The sequence below is a fragment of the Gymnogyps californianus genome, chromosome 14, assembly GCF_018139145.2.
Source record: "Gymnogyps californianus isolate 813 chromosome 14, ASM1813914v2, whole genome shotgun sequence".
NCBI classification, from domain to species: domain Eukaryota; kingdom Metazoa; phylum Chordata; class Aves; order Accipitriformes; family Cathartidae; genus Gymnogyps; species Gymnogyps californianus.
Genome location: NC_059484.1, coordinates 19,712,737 through 19,739,149, shown reverse-complemented (window position 1 = coordinate 19,739,149; position 26,413 = coordinate 19,712,737). Strand labels below are relative to the sequence as shown.

Here is a 26,413-nt window from a genome sequence, read left to right as displayed (position 1 = left end):
AAGGGTCACAGCAAAGCTATATGAGCCGCTGAACCTGGGATTTTAAAAGCCCCTTGAAGCATTTGAATGCCAGACCTGTATGTATAATAGCTTTTGTGGTTTACAGGCATTGAAGTGCATGCCCTTAATTTGTCTGTTCTTTTTGGTGGTTTTAGTAGCCCTAGAGCATTTAAGGTCTGTCTTCTGTGCTGTTGGAAACTGTTACTTTTTTAGGTCTGATTAACATTTGCTCATACTCTGTTTTTTAGGTCAAATGACAGACCTGATTTATGCGGAGAAAGACTTGGTACAGTCTTTAAAGGAATATATCCGAGCAGAAGAGAACAAGCTCTCTCAGATTAAAAGGTAGGGGGAGAGGTTTGCATAATGAAGGGCAAATAGCTCATCTGTGTTTGGTTACACCACACCTTTCTGTCACCACTCTTTCCTGCTAGATGTTGTTAGTATTTCCTCAGTAGATAATCAGTGAGACCCTAGGTACTAACTTGCTTGTAATTTATTCCTATAAACCTGCAGAGGGGGGGCCCTGCTTCAGATATCATTTAGACTTTGTCTGCTTGTTTAGAAACTGTTGTCTGCTAGGCTCTTCCCACTTTTCCCTGTCCTTGTACCATCACAGTGCTCCTGTGGAGAAGACACTACTCGTGTCAGAGTAGTCCATGTGAGTTAAATACCTCTGGGTGCCAGTGCTCTGTGCTACCTGTTGTTTCATGGCATCAGCACCGCTTACAACAGCAAAGTGTGCCAGTTGCATTGTTTAGTGGAGCGCACACCGAATCCCCGGCTTCCTTCCCGTGTTGGCTTTGCTCTCAGGGACAGCTCTCCTGCCTTGTTCTCTTCAGTTGCTGACCTGGCTACAGCACATTGCAGACGTTATCGTGATTGCTTAGATCACTTGAAAGGCTCTTGCTGACAACCAATGTTTCTGTGTCCCTTAGGAAGACTTAATACTTAACTAGCTGAAAGTAATATCTAATAGGGTGTGACACTAGAATAGTCTGAATGAGGTCCAGGTTCAGAAGAGCTGAATGCCTCTAAATGGAGGCACGCTTCCCAAAGAATTTCTAAACTCCAGGCTCTATATGGCAGTTTGATCTCCCTTTGAGAGTGTAGGGTGGGGATGGGGCTATGGAGTAGTGAAGTGTTAGGAATTCCTTGTCACTCGTATACACTTGTTCATTTCTTGAAAAGCTACCCTTTTGAGGAAAAGCAGTCTCCTCTTCAAGTATTGTTAAAGAGAGTGTCAGTTCAATCTATGTATAAACTGGTCTTTTCAAAAAAAGTCTTTTTTTCATGGACTGACATATGCAAGTGCTTTTTTTATGTGTGAAATTTTCAGTTGACTCATATTTTGGTGTATTTGTAAGCGAGAGTATTCCACCACTGTGTCAATATTTGAGCTCTCGCTCCCTGCTTGTGTATGAGGCATATGCTTTGTAACAGAGGTACTACATTTTATCATTTGAATATGGTAACACTTTTCAGCATTTTGTCTATTAGTTCCAGAGATATATTTATGATTCAAAAGCACATTGTGATGTGCATAAAGAGCCTAGAACTTGACAGTATTTACTACTTTGCAAAATAAATACTAGAAGTAGTGAAAGCCTAAATTAAAAAGGGGGTGCAGGTGAGACTGGTTTTAATATATGTTGTTAATCTGATATCCCTGCAGAGGGTCTCTGGAAGAGCCATCTTTTGTTCTCTTGCAACATCATAGTATAGAGAAGAAGCCAGGTAGTCTGACAACATTTACCTGTGTTTATGTAAAGTTGTTTGTAACCATAGTTCATTCATGGTTTACTAAGTTTGAGATTACAGGCTTAAAGGGGGTTTCTTATGTTCAGTTATTAACTTATCCCAGCAGAGTGTTTTCTTCTTATTGAGTACTGGAGAGAGGAACACACAGCTTGGCCAGATGTTTGTGTTAAGGGATAATATGAAGGGCAACAGAAGAAACTCTCACTGTAGCATCAGCAATATAGTTGGCAGCTCAAATGTACTGTAACACAGAGGATGAAGTTTCCCGCTACTGCTTTGAAGCTGACCGACAGTGCAGCCTCGGTGACTGACAGCACTGCCGCCATACTGTCTGAGGGTTTCCAGTCTGAAAATCAAAGCTTAGGGTTTAGTTTCCATAAAGCTAAAAAGCTCTTGGAGTTTTATTTATGCTTGTATCTTTACTAAGAGATAGATAAATGACACTCACGGCGATCGCATGCTATATATCATTATTTTCTGAAGTGCAGTATGCTGAAAATTGGTGGCTAAGACTCATTGCAAGTGACATGCGTGCCTTCTGTAGTAAGGTTTAACATAGCAAGCAGGGAAACAAATGCCTTTTAAAAGAAAAAGACTATTGTAATTAAAAAAAATCAGTTGTACTTCACTTTATCATTGTGAAGTTGAAAGCTTGAAAGCTGGTTATGATGGCAAAAGCAGCAATAAATTGATTCTAGCTGTGTAATTAGAATGACTTAAGAAGGAAGACATGCATTCATAAATTGTTCTCAGACTGAGGCATACGCTTCTCGTTCCAGCTGGGCTGAAAAAATGGATGTACTGACTAGCAAATCAACCTCTGATCCAGAAGGGTATCTGGCACACCCTGTAAACGCATATAAGCTGGTGAAGCGTTTAAATACTGACTGGCTGGAATTGGAAAACCTAGTTCTTCAGGATACAACAAATGGTAAGGAGTTACAGGGGAGAAGATATCAGGAGGTAGCCTTACAACACAGTTGCTTATCCTCCTTGTATTCTGGAAAGCTGCAGAGTCAGCTGTGGTTTAAATAGTACTGAGAAGTTTGTTTGAAACATAAACTAATGACTGGCCTCTTGTTCACTGGTTGCCCAAGTGAGACCAACTTGCCACTGAAACACATCTCAGTCAAGACTCAAACTGTTATCTGTCTTAGGCCTGTTACATTTTGTTTGGCTTGTGCTGTTTGGGGAAAAGGGGAGAATAGGATATACTAAAGTTGTCAGCTGTGTCAGCAACTGTTGTTTTATGCCTAGTCTTGAGCTTTATGTTCCTTTATATGAAAACTTACTCGTCTGCTTTCTCAGTCTGCTGCTTCTCTTGGTGATCATGGTTTTTTGACCATGTTGATCAGTAGATAAGACTTAAGAATCAAAATGAGACCCATACTGAATTGGTGAAGGAATTCATATCAGCCCCAGCATTAACAGTTGGCAGATGTTGTAGTCAGTCTGTTGATAACAGGATAATATACAATTGCAATCTGTAAACCTATCCTTCTAAATCAAATGTTTCCAGTACTAATCTTTGCTTTTGCATGATTTTGTCAAAGTGTCTGCCTGAATTTGCTTCCATAGCTTTTTTTTTAAATGCAGGTTTATTTTTACTGGACTCCTTGAAAGTAAGGGAGAAGAGGCTATGTTTTTCAGGCAGAACACTGCATGTTTTCCCTTTCTACTCTGCATATGCTAAAGTTTAGGTACTTGGAAGTTTTTTTCCAGCCAAGATTTTTATTGCCTTTTGGAATAGTCATCCTAGATGGAAATAAAATACTCAATTCTATTGAGTACTTCTGTCATTAATTCTTTTTTCTAAAGGCTTCCTTTTCCAGTTCTGCTTGCTGCATGACTGGAAATGGCTGGGTTGTTTTCCTTCAGTTGATTGCCCCCACTTCTGCCCAACCAGCCTGCTGTGTAACCTTGATATGTTTATGTAGTGCATTTAATTTTATTTCTAAATGTCACCTGGTTTTACTTGTCAGGTTTAAAAGCCTCTTACTGAGTAAGGTAAAAGCCTCTTACTTAGAGGATCCTGGATCAGGTTTGTGTCCCTTGAGCTGAGATTTGAAAAGCTCTTATGGCTTTACAGCCATACAGAGTACAGAGTCTGAAATCATTGTCCAGTACTATGGATATTGCAAGAGAACTGATGAAAGCTATTAAGTTTTCATGCTAGAAAGAGACATTACAGGAAAATGAAGATCATTAGATTCACGTTGTCCTTTAGTAATTGTGTGGCACAAGAATACTGAGGGTTTTAGTTATTTATCCTTTTGCTCGTGAGCTGTATTTCTTAAAATGGGACAGAAAACAATGTTTTTATAACTTGAGAGCCTAATAAGCAGCTTTAAATCTGGATTATTTGAATCTCAATTCCCAAAACAAAGCACATGTTTCCTCTTCTGTGTTAATCTGGTACTGATATTTATTCAAACTCTGGAAGTAACATCTTTCCCTTTTACTGCAAAGGCTTTATTGCAAATCTTACAATTCAGCGTCAGTTTTTTCCAACTGAAGAAGATGAGACCGGAGCTGCGAAGGCTCTGATGCGCCTGCAGGACACATACAAACTGGATCCTGAAACTCTCTCTCGAGGAAACTTACCAGGTGAGTGCACAAAGGTCTCCTCAGCTTTAAAAGGAAGGAAGTGATAACATCCTCAAACGCTCTCCAAAAGTCTTTTTTCAGTAGTGAGGAAGGACCGTGGTGCTGAGAGTCCATGCGGCTTAGATGCTTGAGGACGTATCTACTTCGGGACTTTGAGAACAACCTTGAGGTTGTTCCCACCTGAGCCAAGGTGCCATGGTCTGCAGTGACCAGCTCAAGTAGCATTTTTTAAATTAGTATTACTTTAAAAGAAAATGCTGATTTTTATAATTGCTATATCAAAACAACAAAGGACGACATACTTTCTTGTGCTCGTTACTGTGTAAGCAAATACTATGGGTACTTCCTGTCCTCAATAACTTACGAACCAAGGGAAGGAGCTGCTCTGTAATTCTTTGCTCTGATGGCTCTTACAAAGCTTGGCTATGTTCTTGTTTGCTGTGGTCTTCCAGTGAAGTTTTGGTTGAATCACTTTGCTCCTGTTCTCTCTGTGAAATGGGGACTAACAGTTTTTGCCACAGAGAGATGTTTTGGAAAGTACATAGATATATTGGGATGCTCCAGTGTTTTGGCAGCTGAGTCCTGATAAACGTTTGTTGCTGCTGCTTATGAAAGACTTACTGAAACAGGTTATGGTTGCTAGCAACACACTGTTTACAAACTGAATAGGCTTGATTAGAGTGTGGGTAGATGAGTTGACAAAACAGTTTTAGTTTGTTATATGTAGGTTATTAACAAGGAACTTCATTTTAAGACTTATCTGTGCATCTGCTGAGCTGGACCAACTGGAAATCAGTGCTCAGTTACAGTCAAATGGATACCCAGTTTGTCTAAATAACCATCGGCTTGCTTATGCACAAATATACATCTCCAGTAAAGAGCAAACAAGCCAACTCTGCATATAGTCAGGCTTCTCTGATCATCTAACAGCGTTAATGTGTAGGTTCAGTAAAATCTGTTAAGCTGTTAGTCTGCTCTGCCTTGTGTCTTCTGTTGTAGACAAATAGCTTAACACTGTAATTTCTATGTTAAATTCCTCTTGGTTTCCAAAGGAATTAATGCCACAGAATTATGATAGAATGCAATCTTTAATTCTGAAGGTGATCAACTTGGTACAGAACCTAAAATATTGTCAAATGTTGTCTTTTAGAAGCCTTTTTGGATGATAAAAGCGTGTATTTACAGATATTCCTCAATGTGCCCCATGTATTTGAAGGCAAAGATGCTTCCGTGTGGATTGCTTAAAGCTATGTTTTTGGTTTTAGGAACAAAATATAGATCCTCTTTGACAGTAGGTGACTGCTTTGGTATGGGGAAGACTGCTTACAATGATGGAGACTACTATCACACAGTACTCTGGATGGAACAAGCCTTAAAACAACATGATGAGGGGGAGGATACAACAGTCGGCAAAGTGGAGATCCTAGATTATCTCAGCTATGCTGTTTTCCAGTTTGGGGATTTACACAGAGCCATGGAGCTTACCAGACGTCTGATATCCCTCGGTAAGAACAAAAACCCCACTATTCTAGCACTGGGGAGTGATGCCAGCAACAGAGCCAAGAACAGTCATGGCCCATACATATTGGTGAGCTCACTGGAAGGATGTCCTGCCAGATGACTTGTAATGAACATAGGTCCTGGAAAAAAAACCAGTCTACTTATACATGAAGTATCTTGAACAAGCTGTCTTATAGTCCATGCTGTTATTGCCCAAAGACCAGCTGTGTGTCTGACTGCAGTACCTGTGTGCTTTGCTTTAGGGTACTGAGATGATGTGTTTGGTAATGGTTAAAGCCTGGGTTGTCTCAAGTGGAGATCAAGGTTACTATGGACTTAGGCAGACTGCTGTATCTTCTGTAGAGTCCTACTGACTTCACATATTCCTCTTTATTCCTCAGTGCAGGTACTCTTTGATGCCAGAAGAGTACTTTGGCTGAGATCTTAAAGTATTTATTTCTGAATATTCATAACAAATTGAGTTTCTTAAAACCTCCTTTTATCTCTGGTCTATTTCTAGCTTTCTCTTGAGTAAGCAAATAAGCATTGCTTCCTATACAACTTTGCCTACTTCCTGCATTGGAAAGGTTTTTTCTCTCCAATTAGATTAACATCTACTGTGTTATGTATTGGTATCGTTTTTTTAATCAGCTGTGGTTCTTGAGATGGTAGCTGCATCCTGAGAGTGGGTGAAGCCTTTCTGTTGAAAAATATGTATCAGTCTAATTTCTGCAGACACTGGAATTCATAGATTAAAATTTACAAGAATATGAATAAGTATTGAATCTATCTCCCTCTGCAATGAGAGTTTAGCACTGATAGCAGAATGGAAATCCTTATCAGCACCAAACAGTGGAACAGACTTGGCAGTCCCTTCTGGGAGCAGCAGCTTCCTCTGCTCTGGGCTCAACTTCCTTAGTTGGCTACTATTAGCCTGTGCTCTAATGAGTGGTTACTTCTGTGGCCTTTTGGGTTAGTTAAATAAGATAAACACAATAAGCTTGGGAGGGTCAGAAGGGAAAGAAACTGTTCTAGGTGCTAGTGTCCAGGAACACATCGTGGTGAACAGGGAGTTGTTCCTTAGTTATGCCGCGTAAAGATCTATTGATGATGTTTGATTCATACCAACATCATTAATAAATCACTAATGATAGGCCAAATGATGCTAGTGATCCAGGATACCTCGCATATAAACCTGTTATAAATATCTAGAGATGGATGCTGCGGGTGGGCCGTTAAGTGGTAACACGTACCTCTGAGCTTCCTGACTTTGGAGGAAGTCTTTGGGACTGAAGTCTGTGGCTGGGACTCCACCGCAGTCCTTGGTTAAAGCATGCTTGTGCCGTGCGGATGAGAAGCATAGTGGAGAGGAGGGGTGCAATAAGCAGACTAGCTTGATATCTGCTGATGAGCTCTATGATCTGCTTATCTTGGGTAGAAATGGGCAGAAAAGTTGAGAGGAAAGGAGGGATGTGAAGATCAAAAACTCTTACTCTCTTTTTTCCTGAGATACAAGTTCTGTGATAGGTCCTTCCAGAAACGATTCTTTCACAGACTATGCCTATCTTCCCTCTGCAAAGACAGAAACTTCCCAGTGCTGGTTTTCAGTGCAGACTGGAGCCAATGCCTTTGGTTGCCTGCTAATGCTTTAGGAAGGGGAGAATTATTGCTGTGTCTTGATATTAAAGACTTGTTTGTATTAACAGTTCCTGAGATTGCAGAAATCACTGGTTCTGTCTGTTTTTCTCTTAATGAAGACAGTACTCATGAGAGAGCAGGCAGTAATCTGCGGTACTTTGAGAAGTTGCTGGAGAAGGAGAGAGAGGAGAAGGAGAAAGAGAAGTCGATAAACAAGACCATGACAACGACAGAACCAGTGGTGCAAAGTGGTGCCTATGAGAGGCCTACTGACTACTTGCCGGAGCGTGACATCTATGAGGCCCTTTGCAGAGGTGAAGGGGTAAAAATGGTAAGAGAAAGGCAAGAATTTCCTGACTATGCTGCCTTTGCGTAAGGGTGATCAAGCTTGCTGGGAGGTGTTAAGTTTTGCCTTCTGTGAAGCTGGTTTTTTTAAGAAAAAATTAAATGTAGTTCTGTCCAGGCTGAGATTTGTACCTTATGTCTTGGCCTGTCAATCTTTAGCTGTTAATCCTAGACAGAAAAACAGCTCTCAACTGTACCTCTTAAACGTTGTTGAAAATTGATTCTCCTCAGTCTGTCTACTCAGCCATTTCAAATGCTGGCTGTACCGATATACTAGGAGGCTTTTTCCACTGAGAGCTGGTTATGCTTTGCCACACCTACGGAATCACATTATTCCTTTCCTTTTGCATCTTAAAGACATGTCCTTCTAGGGTGACTGTTTTGACCAACTGGTCTCCAGTACCTCTCAACAAACATGGCTTTAATTCTCAGTGCAGGGAAAGGAATCCATTTATTTAATCTGCATTGTCTTAATTATAAGAACCAGACTTTACAGCTGGCTGTTTTTGTAGTTATTTGCTTAATCTGTAACCTGTTATGGTTTAACTCACCTAAAGGTTAGTGCTTCAGATGTTGCTCAGTGGTATATCGAGTGGCATATGTTGGGTTTTTTATTTGCAGTAAATTGCAGAATCGCTCATGCTTACCTCTTAAATTTGCTAGTCAGTTGATGGATTTTCCAGTGTTTGTGGCATGAAGCCCATTTTGTTTGTCTTGCCTATTTTACGTTCATGAAAAGTGGTTGAGCAAACAATGTCTTGTTTGGCATTTTTTCAGACACCTCGAAGGCAGAAAAGGCTGTTTTGTAGGTACCATGATGGAAACAGAAACCCTCACCTGCTCATAGCTCCCTTTAAAGAAGAAGATGAATGGGATAGCCCTCATATTGTACGATACTATGATGTCATGTCTGATGAAGAAATTGAGAAAATTAAGCAACTAGCTAAGCCAAGGGTAAGTTTCCCGTCTTCCATCTCACTAATGACTGCTAATTCCATGCTTTAATCTCTATTAGCAAAGGCTAGGCAAAGGATTTGAAAGATCTGGTTTCATACTACAGATGATACACTGCAGCTGTGAGCCTAAGGGGAAAGATTTCGAAACTGCCTGGTGATGTAGGACCATAAAGCCCAGGCTCCTGAAGGTATTTATGCATTGTTGCACTTAATTATGCAAAGTTCTCAGTTAAATGGCTTAGAAACCTTTTGGGAAACTAGAGACTAGACCTGGAAAGGTAGATGACTGACTGGCTTACAGTGATAGCAGTAGGTGTCCAATATACCTTAAGTCTGCGTCTTGAAATGGAGCCAAACTTCAAAACAAAATTAAAAAATCCCAAATCCCGACAGAAGTGGGAAGAAACAATGGGGTTTTTTAAGTTGTGCTAGAAGAATATCTAGAGGTTTGGGTTTTTGCTTTGGGTAACATGGAATCCACTGCTTCTGTTTTAAACCATAGTCTAGACCTGCACAGAGGGAGGCAGGCACTTCAGATGCCATGGTGCATCCACGAGTGGAACCGCGGTGTTCTCCTGAAGCCGCACACAGCTCATTGGGAATAATGTGATACAGTTAACACAGAGTGGAGAAATCATTTGTGCTTTTAAGTAATTCCCAATCTGGGACTTGGGAAGGACGGAGTACTTGTAAGGATGAATGCACAATGCAATCATTCTCCCAGAGCACTTTAGATCTGACTTTTCCACTTAGATAGCTGTCTGAGCAACAGATGAAACAGATGCGACAGCTTCAGTATGCTAAGTGTAGATCCAACTCAAAGGCAGCAGCTTTGAGTGGGAACCCTAGTTTTGATGCAATACCTGTTACCCATGGTGTGAATTCTAGTGACTCTGCACACAATAAAAAAGCAGCTACCTCATGCAAAGCTAGTAATTATCTGGTCTGATTTTTCTGGGGGTGGAAATTCCTGTCTGTTTCCTTTCCAGCAAAAAAAGTATGGCAGTGTGAGGTCAGTAGCAGATGCTACACCTTTTCTGTCAGGTCTGACAAGCATGTAAACCTAAACACTTCTATTTTTATAGATGAATGGTTCATTTTAGCACTCTTTTAGTACCACATTTCATAGCAGTAGCTACAATTCCAGTTAAGAATTACCCTTCTGTATGTATTTCTAAATGTAAACATAAATAGTTAGAAACAGATTGAGAAACTGATGCTTCCTGAGAACAATAATTTGGGATGTTTGTGAAGCTGGACTTCTATGACTACCAGCTGGCTATGGGAGTGTTGGCAGAACACTCCTGTCTCGGTGAGGACTCTCACCTCCATAAATGGAGACTTTTTCCTATTACATCATACTATAAAACTTCAAGAGCTTCAGATAAAATGGAAACATTCAAATAGACTGTATCACTCCATCTATTTTATCAAATTAAGCACATTCTAAATAAGGCAGCTATTAATTTTTTGTTTGGTTTTCCCTTTTTGTTCAAAGTTTTACGGAAAGTCTTAAGTCTTGCTCACTGAGTCTTGCTTATATTACTAATATCAGAGGAATTCTTCATGTAATCTATGTAGTGTGGAACTGGGATCAGTCCCTGTAAGAGTAGGTAAATATTGTAGTCTTAAGACTCAGATGAAAGTTTTCAATTAAAAAAAAAAAACAACCCAAACATTTTCTTATAACTTGTTTTTTCTGAATCTGTCTGTAGCTCAGCTGCAGGAATAGCTTTAAATTCTGCAGTACTACCGAAAGAATGGAAAATGCAAGTCCTGTGATGAGATGGTCCTTAATAAATATAGCTTAATTTCAGCCAGGAAATTTTAGTTGGTAATCATGGAAGCTTTCAGACAGAACTCTGAAGTAGTGTGTTAGTTTTGGGCTCGGAAAGATGAGCACTTCCTTTGTTTTAAAATGCATTTGCGAGAAACTTCTACTTTTGGGTCCAAGCACTTTATCTGCAGTTTACACTTGCCAATACTTCTTGTTTTGTAGAGAAACAACATCTGTACGTGATGGAGAGTAGCTGTATTCCAGTTGGTTTTCATGCTTGTTTTGCAAAATGGAATCACTTTTACTGCAATTCCAAAAAGTAGTTCTGACATTTCAGGCAATACGTCAGAGCTGACTGGGAAGGGTCAAGAAAATTCTTAACTTTATTGGTGTCGATAGCATTGGGACAGGTCTGCCATGAAAGTCTGAGAACCTTATTCCCAAAATTCTGGATGTTACCTGCAATACAGGCATGCCTGAACAGGCAAAAATGGCACGGAGGGGAACACATGAACATCTTTGAACTCGGTGCTATAGGATTTCAGCAATACAGAATTTCAGAAGGAAAAGCCAACGGAGTGCATGCTAAACTAAACACATGCTAAACTAGACTAAGAGGAAGACTGGATGAAGCTTCTGACCAATCCACTGTGTTATGAGGATTCTCCAAAGCCCAGCAAATGTCTATTATAAGGCTTCTTTCTCCACCCTAAGAGAGGAAGCCTCACATTTATCAGTTGGTTATACCAAGTGAGGTATTGATTGTATATCTTAAATGAAGAAGCCTGCCTATCAGAAAGAGAAGAGGAGATATGGAATAATATGAATGTAGTCAGGCTTATTTTAGGTCTGATTTATTTAGGTCAAATGCTAGGTGCAGAAATCAAGCAAGCATATACAAGCTTGAAAATGGCAGCAGAATTAAAAGTTTGGGAAGCTAAATTATATCCCAAAAGCTATGCTTCATTGTACAAGTGAAGAACAACATTCAGTCAGCCTGGCTCTTCTGTTATGATTTATGCAGGAGAAATCTGGAACAAAATAACAGTGAGTCAGAATTACAGGAACAGCTGTGCCAAGAACTCTTGTATCGGGACAAGACAGCTGACATGGATTGTAAAGCTGGCTGGAGATGTATTTGAGGAAAAATAAAGGAAATAATGACTGCACACTCTGAAGAAAGTGCAAATAAAAAGGCTTTCTGTGACCTATAATTAAGTGGAAGGAAGGAGGCATGATTTAAAGTGTTTGTGGTTTGCAGGAGTTAAATTTAAATGTGGTCTGAGTTTACAGTCAAAGAAAGGAGCGTCCCAGTTCTGGCTCTCAGCTGCAAGTATAAAACCAAAGTGACCTGTTGTGTTATGCGAGCAGTAGTCTGTTGCTTTGACACCACAGCAAAGCTGATCAGTTTTGCCAAGTTCCAAATTGTTCCTACCGATATGGTGATGTGGCCTAATGGTGATGATGCATTACTTGCTGTTTAAAAGGTATAGGTGAACTCTGCTTTTGCAGAATTACCTTCATAATGTAATAACATATCTCAAACCGTCTCTGTGAATTAGATGTTCCAGGCATCTTCCAACTGGAAAACCTGAGCACGGTAATGTTGAGAGTTACCCTCAGGAGTTTTCTACCACTGTGGATTTGCCTGCCCCATAATTTGTAACTCATTCTGTAAAAGTTTTCACTTGTTGTTATTTTTCATCTGAGAATGAGGTTGGGTTTTTTCAGTCCACATGAGGAGCAGACTGATTAAATTTATGGAGTATCCAATGATTTTCTCTTTGCCAAGAACTTGGGCTTCATATGTTGTTAACTTTTGCTGTTGTTCCCTCTTGCTAATATTGACTCCAGCTGTTTAAAAAAGTACCTTCAAAACCTGTTCAGCAAGCAGTACTCATGGATTTAATGAATAACATGGCTTGTGCAGTCAGTAAAAACTCTTTTTCCAGGATCAAATGCAGGTGATGGATTGCACTTGTGTTTCTGCATGTACAGTTCTAGCATGAAATCGGAACAAACTCTAGGTTGGAGCTATAACTTTCATCCAGTGATATATTGAAGTTGGACAAATCAGGTGTTGATTTTGGTTAAGATGAGAGATTTTTTTTCTAACCTGTAGTTGATGTGTTTCTTCCCCCTTGGGATTTTTTTTGACACAGCTGGCACGAGCCACAGTACGTGATCCCAAAACTGGTGTCCTTACAGTGGCTAGCTACAGGGTATCAAAAAGGTAAGCATAGAGAAGAGTTTAGCTTTTAAGGTTTTTGTGCTTAACAGCTGTTATCTGCTACCTACAGCTGAAAACTTGAACTGCTTTGCATGTAGCAAAAGCTTGCACAACAAATGCATGGTAAATGGCTCTTAGCCATCTGGCTGAGGGCAGAAGAATCCTTCTGCCTTGGGAAATGGGTTGTCGTGGTTGGTATTCCAAAATAACGTGTTTCAATCCTTCCCTTATCCTAGCTCATGGTTGGAGGAAGATGATGATCCTGTTGTGGCCAAGGTGAATCAACGAATGCAGCAGATTACAGGGTTAACGGTGAAAACAGCCGAACTGTTGCAGGTTGGTACACTTGTCTTGTCAGACTTCATCCTGGTAAAATTAGCTGCTGGTCCGGATGGTCTGCTGCTTATGCAGATGTAACATGGGCTGGCTCTTACCCAGTCCCTCTTAAGGGTTCTGTTGTCTGCTGGCTATGCACATGGAGCAGGTAAGGTGTTTATGAAGAGTGGGGGGTGTTCTGAGCTGCTGCTAGCTGGAGGGACCTGGCAAGGAGATGTTTTCCCTTTGTGTGCCAGGCAGAGAAGGGTGGAGATATCAAAGAAATCGAAGATAACTTTGTGCAGGAATCTGTGATTTACCAGTTTGTTTTGAGGGAGATGCTTGCCACTTATTTTCCAGTCTGCAAAAGTTGAACCTCCTTCCTAGTTGAACCTTTCAAAGACCCAAATATTTTTCGTAGTCATGCTATATTCTCTCATGAATTCTCATCTTTGACTGTCTGTTGGGGAGAGGAAGGAGAGTAGAAGTGGTACAGCACTGCCGGAATAGCTGTACCTTAGCCTGTTTACTGCTTCTCTTCCTCCATGCTCCTTGAATTCCTGTTTTAGAGCCTGATTGAAGTACTGTTGATTACTGGCTATCCACAGAAACCAGGTAATTGTGTAGTGATCTGGGAGATGTGTTAAGTGCACCCTCAGAGTAATTAAATCATATGTTATGTGATCTTCAGATAAAGTAAGCAACGTTGTGCTTTTAAGCTACTTTGAGCCTTCTGCGTTCCTGGATGAGCATGTGTATGTAACAGGTCATACATGTGACACAGAATCTAATTCTGTCTCCTAGTTTGGACACACATAGTAGAGAACTACACGCACTCAGCTCCCTCTTCAGAAGAGGGAGCAAGAGTGTGGTAAAACTATTGCTGCTAATTCATGTTAAACAGGCTGTTGTAGTGATAAGTAGAGTGCTGCCGTTGAGAAACATTTGGTACTGAGAAATATTCTCAGCAAAACCCTTAAACTGTGAAAGGGAAAGAGCACTTAAGTTGTTTCTCATCCGTGTACCTTATTTCTGGCAATCTAAAGAGAAATTAAGTGTGCCATAGATAACAATCTTGTCAAAGTGCTGTTTCTCAAAGCATGCTTTGGATTTCTGAGAGCAAATGCTATCTTCTGCAGCAGTCACTTGCAGTTCAGTGGATGTTTGTTTCCTTATTCCATGCTGTAGGTTGCCAACTATGGAATGGGAGGGCAGTATGAGCCACACTTTGATTTTTCTAGGGTAAGTTCGCACTTTCAATTATGTCTTAGTGGGCTGGGGAGGGGGGAACAGTTTGTTTTGAGAGAAAACTGTTGAAACTTTGCTGTTAAAACACTTAACATATAGCCCTGTTGCATGGATGGATTATGACTTTTGAAAAGCCTTCGCCCTGCCTTCTCTGATGCTGAAAGTTCAAGAGAACAACAAACAAATCTGCCTGCTTATCTTTGTCACCTTGGTTCCTTGCACAGTATGGAGACACTAAAAGATAGTCATGCCACACTCGAGTATGCTTTTTCCATTACTTTATTTGGAAACTGAGGTCTGCAAGCCCTGGGTTGTGAGTCTGCATTGTTCCATTAGGCTTCAGAGTTCAGCAAGGTTGTCTGAGTCCTCCTTTGGATATTTTAAAGTACTTTGCAGGAGCTGGCTGAGGAGGAGACTTCCTTCCGCCTCCCTCCAAAAAAGTAGCCATTATGGAAATCTTTCTGGGTCATACAGCCCTTCTGGTAAAACCCTTAGTGTGGCTGCAGCTATAGGGTCCGAAGAGGGTTTGTTGGGTCAGTGTTCAGGAGGGCAGTGCTACAGTGAGCAGGAGAACTTGCAACTGGTGGGTGCCAGATCCGCACTAGGCACTAGAGGGCTCTACCTGGCAGATAACAGCTCTGGTTTGCTGCAAGTGGGCAGAAAAGAGGAACAGCTTCTTAATTGTTACCCTAAAAGTTTATGAACATGCTAATCATACCGAAGAGCTATGGTGACTGGTAATTTCAAATATAAAATCCATCTGATGCCTTGGTTTCCAGTAGAACCGTGCCATTTTGATGGAATCTGGCTTAATTCAGGCTGTCCCAGTGGTTTTAGCTGGTAGAAGGGATTGCTGCGGCCAGAGCGCAACGCAATAAGTGAGTGCAGAATTGAAGCCACCCAACTTAGCACTGTTTTAAAAAAATAAATAAATAAAAAAAATCCTGAACGTCAACACTGTGGAAGCTCATATTCGTTAGCTTTGGCCTGTTGAGAGAATTTTCCTGTTAACTTTAAGACTGCTTCGTTTCCTGAGTCGAGGAAATGCTCTTAAATTCTCTTCAAAGCCTTTGAACTCAAGGACCTCAGCCATCAAATTGGCCAGTGTGGACTTTACTTTTGGATTAGGCAGCTGGGGCAGAGCTCCACTTGGAACGTAACCTTGGCTGCAGTCATCAGTTAAGGCAAGGCAATTGCAGTATTTGCCATAGTTTTGGACTGGTCCTCCAGGCTCTCTGTGCAACACAGATTTTAGTATTGAAATAGAGGTACTGCTGTGTCTCTCCATCTCCTGATCAGCCTTGCAGCTTTTTGTTCCCTTGCAGTTCTCAAATAGGGACACATTAATCGTTGCATTTTACAATTTTGAGATTTTATTAGTTGCTCAAAAGTCAGAGAAATCTTTTGCTATTGAAGTTCAGAAATGCATGGCTGGACCTGGATTGGGCAGCAGTGGCAGAAACCAGGAATCCCCTATATCTCAGTGCTCTTATGTTGGCTCTTTTGGATTGAATTTGCATATGCAGATGCAGGAGTCTTGTTTTTTTTATGAACCCATTTCAGGAAAGACCTTTCATTTCTTGAAATATACTTCAAGTAGATTGAACTATAACATCTTGGAGATGGTGGCTGTGGTGGTTTTCCTTGCTGTTCTAATACTGATTTCTTCTTTTCTTTAAATGTTAAAGATTATTGGTTTTGTGTAGAAGAGTGCACCTTAATCTCTCCTGGCTGAAATTACTTCCTGGCTATTAGCAATGTAAATAAACTTAATTGCATTTTTTGAAGGGAGGAGAGACACATTGGTATTCTAGATGTTCTTTCCACTTCTAAATTGGCACCAACGTGATCTCATACTTCAACAAATGAAACGCAAAATGTTTCCTACAGAGTAAAGACAATTTGATCTTTTTGATGTGGTCCTTAGTCCTAGACAGGCAACCACCTGAAAGTAGTTCATTATTGCTATTCTGCAGTTTTGTCTGCTGGCAAAAAATGCATTTTGTCTTCTCATGACAGTATTTCTTTGAGTCACTACTGCATTTACGAGAATCTAGTGCGTTATCTAAAGCCCACTGAAGATGAGTTTTTCATATTCACCTCAGTTGTTGACTTTCGATCAGTGGCCAGTACAGTAATGGCCTGTTGTTAACTTTACTTGGATAGCATCTGTGCTGCAGGCCCTGAAAACATTGCTTCTACTCTGCCCTAAGAATTGCTTCAGTGCTACTTCTCCTTATAGTATCTGAGTGCTATGTGCATGCAGTTATGCACCCTGGCTGCAATTTGTAATGGCTTTAACGTTGCCCTGTATCAATTGTCCCCTTCTATTCCAACGCTTTAAATTGGGCTTGAGGATCTCTCTGCAGAGCTACACATATGTAACTCTAGTGTGAGCCTGTTTGGAACTTGGGTTAAAGTTGTTGTCTGTTACAGCGACCCTTTGACAGCACACTCAAATCGGAAGGAAATAGGCTAGCGACGTTTCTTAACTATGTAAGTACCTCTGTTTGTCTGCTGTCTGTGAGCTTGAAGTTTGCAGTTATTCTCATTTAATTTTATAGAAAGATGAGCCAGATGCTTTCAAGCGGTTAGGGACTGGAAATCGTGTGGCCACTTTTTTAAACTATGTAAGTATGATGATCCTTTATGCATTGAGTGTAACTTTAGCAGCATCTTGTTTACAGCTTGTGCAGTTGGTTTTGTGGAGATTCCCTGGCATCTGGAAGTAGGGATTTCATTATTCTTGCAGCATCAGGTGCTGTCCCATCTGAGTTGATAGAATTCTGGTGGTATTTAACCTCAGAGCAGAAAATTTGAATATAGGGCCCAGCTTCCCCTTTTGGCCACTCTACTATGAAATCTTTGACTTCATTGGATTCCTGTTGGTGGGAGAGGAGAATTTGGCTTATTTCTCAAAGGCGAGTGCTTGGGGTACTCATGTGGTACGCTGTCTGAGAACTTGACTATCAGCCATTTACTGCGAGACAGTCGTGTTCTTCCACCACTGTTCGACAGCACTTGATGTTGTGGTCTGTCAGCCTCCATTTTAGCTGTTTGTCAAAGCTAGAGTTACTCTGGCATAGCTGTTGCTTCAGCAGATGGAGGAGACATAGCTAATAAACTTGGTGCAACTGGGTTACAAATGCAGAATTGAAAAGATTTGTTAGTTGCATGCATTATACAGCCTACAGACCATGTACACTGGAATCAAACATAACTACCACTGATACTAGTGGCCTCACGTTTTCACAGTAGTCTTCTGAGAATATTTTATCTATCAACCTATACTTACTATATCAGTAATTAGGATCACCTAATCTATGTCTAACTTTTAAGTGATACAACTTCAAATTTAAAACTCCATGATGAAATATTTATGGCTAAGCTGGTATTTTGAGCGTGAAATGCAGAACCAGAAATACTTTCAACTTGATATGGTGGGGGGAGGAAATAATCTCCGAAACAAGAATCGGAATAAGATAGGTAGCTGTGAAGTAGTCTGCTGCTAAGAGGCTGTATTTTGTTTGCTTCTCAGACTTTTGGACAAGCCTTGTTTTAGAGTGAATGATATGCACTTTATTCTCTGCCAGTTGTACATGGTCAAAGGCAATTTACCCTTGTATGTCCCATGTAGAACATATCATACATGTACCAACACCCTTACTAAAAAGAGTGGTTGTGTTGCTAAGACGTAGGTATTAACTTGCAAAGTTGCATGCACATGCTTTCTAGTTGGAAGGGGCAAAAACCTGTGCACCTATGGCATCTTATGCCCTTTTATTGTAGGTACCAAGCAGGAGGACACCAGAGTGGTAATAACATCTGCTTTAAACAGAAATCCAAGTTACAATAGAGAATGTGGGGACTTGGGGAGTGTATTAATAGTAGTTCTGCTGTTTAAATTTGGTGGGAGCTGGATCTGACTCATTTGTTTCTTTTAATTAGAATCTGATCAAAAACTTACTGAAATCAGTGGAAAGACTTTCTATTTTTAATGGGAGTGTTTCCAGGAACTTCAGTGGGTTTGGGATCAAGTCTAGAATTTATAGTGAATCCATCATTATTGATGAATTCAATAGGGTTGAATTCATTCCAGTGTAGAAGGGCAAAGCGTAAAGATACATGCTTTTCTTTAGTCACGTGGCTGTATGTATTAAAGCTTGAGATGCATAAAGCACTGGAAGTGGCATAACATCACTGGTGAACAGCATAGAAACAGTGCAGAAAGTGAGGTTTTCTAATAGTCTGTATAGTTTTTGAAGTGGTTGACCAAGATGCATAAACTAAATCATGAAAATCAGTTCTAAAGACATGGTTTCAATTTATGAGGAAACATGTGGTTTAACAGACACTTACTTGCTTTCCTAATTGGATTATAAACTGGAATGAAATTCTTGAAACTGATTTACTCTGAAGTCCTCTCCCTTGTTCTAGAGTACTAGCTTATTAACGCTGCAGGTACACAACTTCTTACGGCTAATTGTTTGTGCAATAGATAATATATAATCTAGATGAAGTGCTGAACAAAAGCCTTCAGCTGAAATAAAAGCCTTCAATAGCGGGTACTGTTACTTTTGCAGTTCGTGCTGGTTGAAGTGCATCCTTTCCTCATCAGTGCCTCTCATAGAGGTGCAAGTAGAAATCTCTCTCTGTTAGGGCTTGGGGCACTTTAGCTTGTGGGACTGCATGTACAAAAAGCATTGTAAATGGACAGTTTGCGGACTTTGTTTTCTCAGATGAGTGATGTAGAAGCTGGAGGAGCTACAGTTTTCCCAGATTTTGGGGCAGCAATATGGCCCAAGAAGGTAAAGTCTGTTTATGTTTTGCTTGATTTCTCCTCTCTCCTGTTACTGTCTCTTCCTCGGTACATCCATTTACAAGTCAGCTAATGTGACTTAAGTGCTGTTCATTGCAACTTGGTCGACAGGCTGCTGTGTATGAAGGCAGCTGTAGCTGATCTTGTAGGCTGCGGGGCTGCTTCCTTTGTTTTACAATGTATAATGTGAACAGCTTCTGTGTAGAGCTGTTATTAACAAAAAAACCTTGTGTTCAGGTAGAACTCTCTACTCTGAACATGGCTGAATTAATAGAGTGGGACTAAGGCGGGTGTTTTTCATGTGCTGTCAGCAGTGGCCTATGTTCAAGTGCTTCATAAGAGCCTGCAGCTGAATTCATAGGCATTTCCCTCCCCTTAACTGTAGCCTGAATAATTATAATGACTAGGTTCTGACTAATCCAGATCTGATTTCACTTTTCAGGGAACAGCAGTGTTTTGGTACAATCTTTTCAGAAGTGGTGAGGGTGATTATAGAACAAGGCATGCAGCTTGTCCGGTACTAGTAGGGTGTAAATGGGGTAAGTAATACTCCTTCACGAACAAAACCTTGAAGGCAGGCTCATGTGTATGCAAAGCTGGTGATATACTGAACCCTTATAACAGCGTTTAATAACCTGGGTGTTGCCATTTTAACTACTGGAGTCATTTGGCCATAATGAAAACTCCCACCATCAATATCATGTAGTATTAAGCAGCTACATTGTTCAGCTGTAGCTTTTCTAGTGAGTTTGTTTTGTGTCAATGAGAACACAAAGTGTGTAAGAATGTCACTGGGTTTGTCGTGCATCAGGATGACTTGAATTATCACTTCACTAGAATCAGGTCTGTTCCTACAAAGATTTGTGCATAGTTTTAACTGCAAAAGGAGGAGGGCTCCTTGTAAGGTACATGTGAATGTCTGGACACTGGGAATGTCTGCTAACTGCAGAAAGCTTCTCAAGCTTCATGTCATCCATTCCCATACCCACCTCCCCCAGCCTCCAAGGTACTCCCCTGGAGTGCCAGAGCATACTGATCTATAAATGATATCAGACCCAGAATACGCTGCTCTGTTACTGTTGGCCCCAGAATTGTGCAACTGGAAAGATCCCTTCTTCCCCAGCCCTTTGCATCTTCCTGTGTCTCTCCCATTGGATGGGTAGAGAAGTATAAGCAGGGATCCTCAGACTGAGAGATGAGATTTTACTTGAAGTAACTGGGTTGCGGTGATACACACAGTGGGTACGTGGTGGTAACTAATTTCACATCCTTGTTCCACAGTTTCAAACAAATGGTTTCATGAAAGAGGAAATGAATTCTTAAGACCTTGTGGGAGAACAGAGGTTGACTGAAACCCAGCTGCTGCAGGCCTTTGTTTCTCTGTCTCCTTTTCTACTGTTTGTTCTTCCAGTTCATTTCTAAGAAATGATCCATCTTTCTCTCCAAGAGTCCTGGCACTTTACACAAAAAGGACAACAAAATATGTAACACCCATGAAAGAAAGTAAATGGCATTGTACACATCCTTGTGTTTTGGTTGCTGTTATTTCCATGTTCCCCCTGCCATGCTCCTTTGACCTGCCTTCCGCCCTCCCAACTTTCTCTGTAGTAGTGGTGCAAACAGTGCTGTGGGCGATTCGGTATGTTTGGGTGCCTGGTCTTGTGCCTTCTGTACCTCAGAAGATTTAGATGTTAAATATTTCTTTGAACCAAAGTTTTTTAAGTTTTGTGTACATGTTGATTTTATTGTATTTCTATGGATCACAAGTTTTGAAACAAAAATAAATGTTCTTTCCATAAAGTGATTCTCTATTCCGTGTCCTTAATAGGTATATCAGTGCTTGGTTTTAGGGAGCAGTGGGCCTTTACTTTTTCCTTCATTGAGGGCCTGTTGCTTTGTTGCCCTTTTTCTATAGAAAATACATCATGGTTTTGGACAGCGTTTTATTTAAGGCTCCAGCACATTACAGCAGTTACAAAAATCTGAAGCCTTTCAAGACTTTGTTGAAAGTCTTGACAATTCTTGATTCTAAAAGTAGGCATCTCTGCTGATGAAACACTGCATTTTTACCCCAGGAGCATTTGACCTGGCAGAGCTCAAGACCTGTCAAAGTCAGTAGGATGGCTTGCGAGCAAATGTGAATCTACTTTTGTAGACTGGAGTAGGGTTTTGTCTTCCCCTTCAGACAGGCTGGAAACAGTCATGCCCTTTGAACACAAAGATACAGATTCTTCTTTGCCTTTTTGCTTTGTTAGCATGTGTGTAATGGCCACAAGCCAACGCATGGAGGACAGTGTTGTCCACAATAGAAAGGAAATCCCATTTCTGAACTATAATTCAGAAGAAATGAGTTAATTGCTATAAAAATAAATGAGCAAAGTTATGGAGAAATAGGCAAATGTTTCAGAAATGTACAAACTTGCTGTTAGTACCAGACTGTTGTATTGATATGCTACTGTGCAGGGTGGATTGACTTCAGATGTCTCACTGGCCATTTCTGGTATGGGCATGACTTCACGGGAATATGGATGACTGCAGGTGAACTTAAAGCCAAAAATGGTAGCGGTTTTACAACCATAAGTTATTGTTTAAAGACTAGCTTGGGCAGTTGTTAATACACCAACATATGAAACTGGCTTGAGAAAGTGAAAGACATTTCAGTTACACTGAAACATCCAGTTGCAGTCACGATTGTCACATGACAAACGCTGGTTTCCTCTCTGCTTCTCCATTGCCCTATGTTGTGCAAAGACTGAATGAGCTAGCATGAGGTAATGCTTACAACAACTGTCAGGCAGGACTAGAAGCAATGCACCTGCTCTCCTCCTAGGAGAGACTTGTGGAACAGAAAGGTTTTACATGTTAGGTGTAACAGATGTCATCAATTTATTGTGTTGGTAATAAAGCAATGTGACTTAGCAATATATGTTCATATGCCCCTGAATTCTAGACGTGAGGGATTTATGAACTTAATGGTTACTGATTTGTTTAGTCATTTAGATGCAGCAAGTAAATACATGTATTCACTAAAGTTTTAATTTTTCTGGTAAACATACACAACTGGTTGGAGAGAGGTCATGAATTGCCCAGGCAGAGACTTGTTGAGCTCCCATTATTAATGATACTGAAATGAGAGGAGCATCTAGTCTTGTAAATAAACTGTGTGTGAACAGTTATAGCAGGTAGCTATAGGAATTACAAGATTTTTTCCTAAAAGCTGTAATGACCTAGCACAGCATAGCTCAATAGTTGCTTTCTAATCTCTCACAGTGCTCCTTCGCTTGCCATGAATGTTGTGGTTGTTGGCTGGCTGTTCAGAATATTTCATTGTTGACCTCTAGTTTTCTTAGTAAAATCTCTCAGCACAACATAAACTTAGGAAATAAGGAGTTTTGCTTTATAACAAAGCATTCAACAAATGACAGCCTCACAGATGTGAAGAGGAACTGATGATGAGCCAAACCCACAGTCTCTGGTTGGAACACTTTGGATTTCAGGGGGAGGAAGAGGAGTCTACTTAGACTTTCTGTCAACGTGGTATGTTGACAGATAAAGTTCACATCAGGACTCTGGCCAAAAATCTGCACATCCCACTTCTGAAATAGTGTAGCTGGCTGGGAAATACCATTGTTAACTGTTATATCATACTGAACATTGTAAGATAATTTTAAATTTTGCTTGCTTGTTTTCTCCGGGAAAAACCCTATCCCATTTTCTGAGTTGTCTTCCACCTTGTTCCAGTCCATCCCTGAAGTAGGACGTGATGAGTGTGGATGCAGAACTGCTCGAATGCTAAGCTGCTTTTCGTGCTGTGTGCGGGATTCGCTTACTGCTAATCTGATCTGAAGAATAATAGCTATTTTAGAGAAAAGAGCAGATGTGACTCATGGGCATTCAGTAACCTCCCAGGCATGTTTGTGTAGTCTGGCAGATTATATTCCCTATTCTGTCTCCTATCATTCTAGAAGATGAACAGAATATGGCAATTAGCCTAAAATTAAGCCTATGGGATAGTTTTTAGACCTGAAAGAGAAGATTCATATGCTGGAACAAATGAGCCTTCCTCCATCTAGGCATAGGGAGCTTCTGCCAGCGTATCACTGGTATGGTAAGTACTTAAGTCTTGTCTAGACTGAAATGGTTTTTTTCCTGACATACTGCTGACTCTTATTTCACAGGTTTTAAGTACTTAGTACGGATTCATATGCACTACAAAGGCATACTGTGGACAAGTGGCTGCCAGACATTTTGAAGTGCTTTGGGACCTTTCAGAGAGGTCTTCAGGTCACATCTGTTCGAGTCAGCTTGCTGATGAGGTCTTCAAAGCACTGCTCTGCATAACAGGTACTGATGAAAGCAGACCCCATGTGAACTCTCACAGAAAGATGGTCTCTTATTGTGGCTCATGTAGTCATGAGAAAAATAACCACCCCCAGCCCATGCCAGTAATCCACATCCAGTTTGAGTATGTGGTTTCTTAACCCCTGGCCTGAATGCTGGTGGTTGGACTCGATGATCTTAAAGGTCTTTTCCAACCTAAATGATTCTATGATATATGCTGTGTCACTGAGCAATTAAGCAGCCCTCCAACTGGGTTAGGAAATCACCTAAAGCATTAATGTTCAGCTGCAGGGACTCATCTTCTTTTTGTCTGCATTAGAAGTTACTTCTCTTTCCTGTTACAATGGAAAAACATGTGAAAATCATCTCTCTAATCACCTTAGAGGGGAAAACTGGCATCCAGACTAAAATGTGTAGTGTGAGTGGAGAAAGGCTTTGGCTGTGATGGACAAGTGAAGCCGTGCAAGCTATGGCAGAGAGCAACTGGGGTGTTCTGCTGGGAGGGGGACCATGTTTATATTACACAAGTGAGTTGTGTACCTCAGCTGAGCTCTAAAATCTGTAATGCGGGAAGAGGAAGGTTCTTTTTTCAGTGATGCCAAGTTTTATTTGAGATGAGGATGGTGTGTGTGTGTAAAAGGCAGCCTAGGATATAGCTGTCCCCCAAGCCTCTTCCTTCTGCTCTTCCTGTAACCAGCGATGGTGCTGGGGTCCGGTTCAGCATAGCATGTGCTCCTTTGGCCCAAATAAGAGGAATCCCTGTCAGGGACTTGCAAAAGGGCCGGAACCTGACGCCTGTGAGCTCTAGGTGATGGGAATTTAGAGAGACCAATTTCACATGTTTAATCCTGAATCTGTCTCATCCTGCAGGGAAAAGACTACCTAGACTGTGTGTGGTGAGGATGTGTTTATTTAATCAGAGGTCAGCACTTGTCCTCCGTAGCGATTCAGATAATCCCTTCCTAAATGCTGGTGTGGTTACTGCCTCTGGGCTGCCCTTTGGGGATGGTTGTCTCCTGTCCCTCTGAGGTGGAGGTGAACCAGAAAAGGAGGATGGTTCCAGTTAAGTGCTTCCAGACCAGTGCAGCCCCAGGAGCCCTTATGTTTGATCCGATTCCAGCTTTCCCAACTCCTGCCTTGTCCTCCCTTCTCCCTCTTGTCTACAATGTCACCTTAACTCTGGAGAGGCATCTGTGTGGCTCTGCCAGCCTTATGCTGCCAGCAGCACGGGGTTAAAGGTGGATACCTCGTCTTCCATGTTCTTTGCAGTGATACGCAGTGTGCAGGTCAGGATCCGTCTGGGGACTGTCATGGGACACGCTGCCCAGAAAGAAAGCATGTTGGTGTCTTTGGGCAACAGCATGAAGGTCACACAAATTATTAGTAACGCTAAGATACGGTTAACCAACGTGTACCTTGCACCTCAGTGATGAACACAGATAGCTGGCTGATGGCTCTTGCATCCCATAACAACAGGTTTTCAATAATTGTAGGGTAACCCCAGCTTGGCTATGAGTTTTGATCATCCATAGCTGGGAAGCGTTTGTGCGTTTACCTGCTGTGTGAAGAGAGTGAGTAAAGCGCATCCAGGAAGAGTAATGAAAGCGAGAATTTTCATAACGAATGCGGGAGAGATGCTGGATATCTTGAACTATGTGAAGATGCAAGGCTGACCCCAGTGCTCTGCACATACCCTCTGGGATGCTTGTGCAGGTGAGAGGAGAATCTCACCTCCCCTCTGCACTGCTGTTTGGAAGCTGACCTTTCAAAGCCAGGCAGTCTGCACCCCATACCTTAACCTCTGCTTACCGTTTTGCACGCAGAATCACCCCAAAGACAGGCTTTGTTTGCAAAGCCCTGGGAGAAACGGCCTCCCAGGCGCTCCCCAGCTTTCAGCGACTGCCTTTGGCTCGAGCATACACCTCAGGATGTTCCTTTTGAAATTCTTAGTGAGGCCTTGAAAGAAAGTTGAGGATAAAACCAAGCTGCTCACTTGATGTTAAGCATCAGCTGGGTCAAAACTCACTACAATTATTTTTCCTTGAAGTCTGATTTTCTCCCATGCTCCGAGGGCTCACAACTGCATCAGCAACTTCTATGGGAAATCAGGGTCCCGGTGAGCTGAGCTCTCCTTGCAGCGTGTTGCTGTGTGTGGGCAGGCGTAACCAGAGCACGAACCAGCACCCAGCTCTTTGATGGGAGGAAGGAGCGCGGTTGCAGTTTTAGTTTCCAGCTGCTGGGGCAGGTGGGCAGTAGCAGCAGCAGGGATGCGGTCGTGGCTGCAGGATGGAGGCCAGCAGCCCAACATCGGCTCTGATTAAACTCTTGCCCATGGTGTGCTCTGCTGTGAATCTTCATGCAGCCCAGATACCGAAAACAAAGCCGTGTAGGGCTGTTGGCTGGCAAATGAGAGCAGGGGTGAAGCTGTTTTGCAACATGTTGTTTTGGGCTAGAAATATACTTTGTCACGTGTTTTGGATCAAGATGTGGGTCGGAAATGGCAGACCTGAATGTGTCCTCAGCGTAACCCCGGGTGTTTCTAACTCCTTGTTTGTTCTGGGGCACCTCTGAGTAGCGTTTATGAAGTGATCCTATTTTTCCTTCCTGTGACCTGAAAAGGGTAGAGTGCTGCTCCTTCCCTCGTGCTGAGATAAGGACGGGCTCTGGGTGCAGCTCTGCTGCTGGCTTGGCTGAGCTCACCCTCGGGACATCCTCGTGCTCCTGCTTCCCGGTGTTTCTGCACCCAGGAGGTGAAGAGGACCAGAAGAGTTTCACTGCAGTGACATTTTGGTGCGCTTTTGTTGAAAAATAGGATAGCCGAATCTAGGAGGGGTCACCTCTTTGACCACAGGCTCAGATGTGGTTTCTCCTTCAAC

At 41.6% G+C, this 26,413-nt stretch overlaps 1 protein-coding gene across 3 annotated transcripts in view; it reads left to right on the top strand.

Annotated features, from left to right (window-relative positions):
• P4HA2 (prolyl 4-hydroxylase subunit alpha 2) overlaps nt 1-21,000 on the top strand; it is a 31,267-nt gene extending 10,267 nt beyond the window's left edge. The window contains exons 4-16 of one of the 3 annotated variants that reach the window (XM_050905436.1): nt 249-345; nt 2,541-2,692; nt 4,231-4,368; nt 5,634-5,873; nt 7,626-7,837; nt 8,629-8,805; nt 12,747-12,817; nt 13,051-13,150; nt 14,318-14,371; nt 16,942-17,007; nt 19,117-19,185; nt 19,639-19,735; nt 20,478-21,000. In XM_050905436.1, the coding sequence (XP_050761393.1) occupies nt 249-345; nt 2,541-2,692; nt 4,231-4,368; nt 5,634-5,873; nt 7,626-7,837; nt 8,629-8,805; nt 12,747-12,817; nt 13,051-13,150; nt 14,318-14,371; nt 16,942-17,007; nt 19,117-19,185; nt 19,639-19,735; nt 20,478-20,548 (1,544 nt within the window). In that variant the 3' untranslated portion in view covers nt 20,549-21,000. Of the gene's footprint in view, nt 1-248; nt 346-2,540; nt 2,693-4,230; nt 4,369-5,633; nt 5,874-7,625; nt 7,838-8,628; nt 8,806-12,746; nt 12,818-13,050; nt 13,151-14,317; nt 14,372-16,813; nt 16,874-16,941; nt 17,008-18,166; nt 18,193-19,116; nt 19,186-19,638; nt 19,736-20,477 lie in introns of those variants that run through there. The other 2 variants (XM_050905437.1, XM_050905438.1) reach the window with 2 other exon arrangements.
• Nucleotides 21,001-26,413: the final 5,413 nt, after the last annotated feature.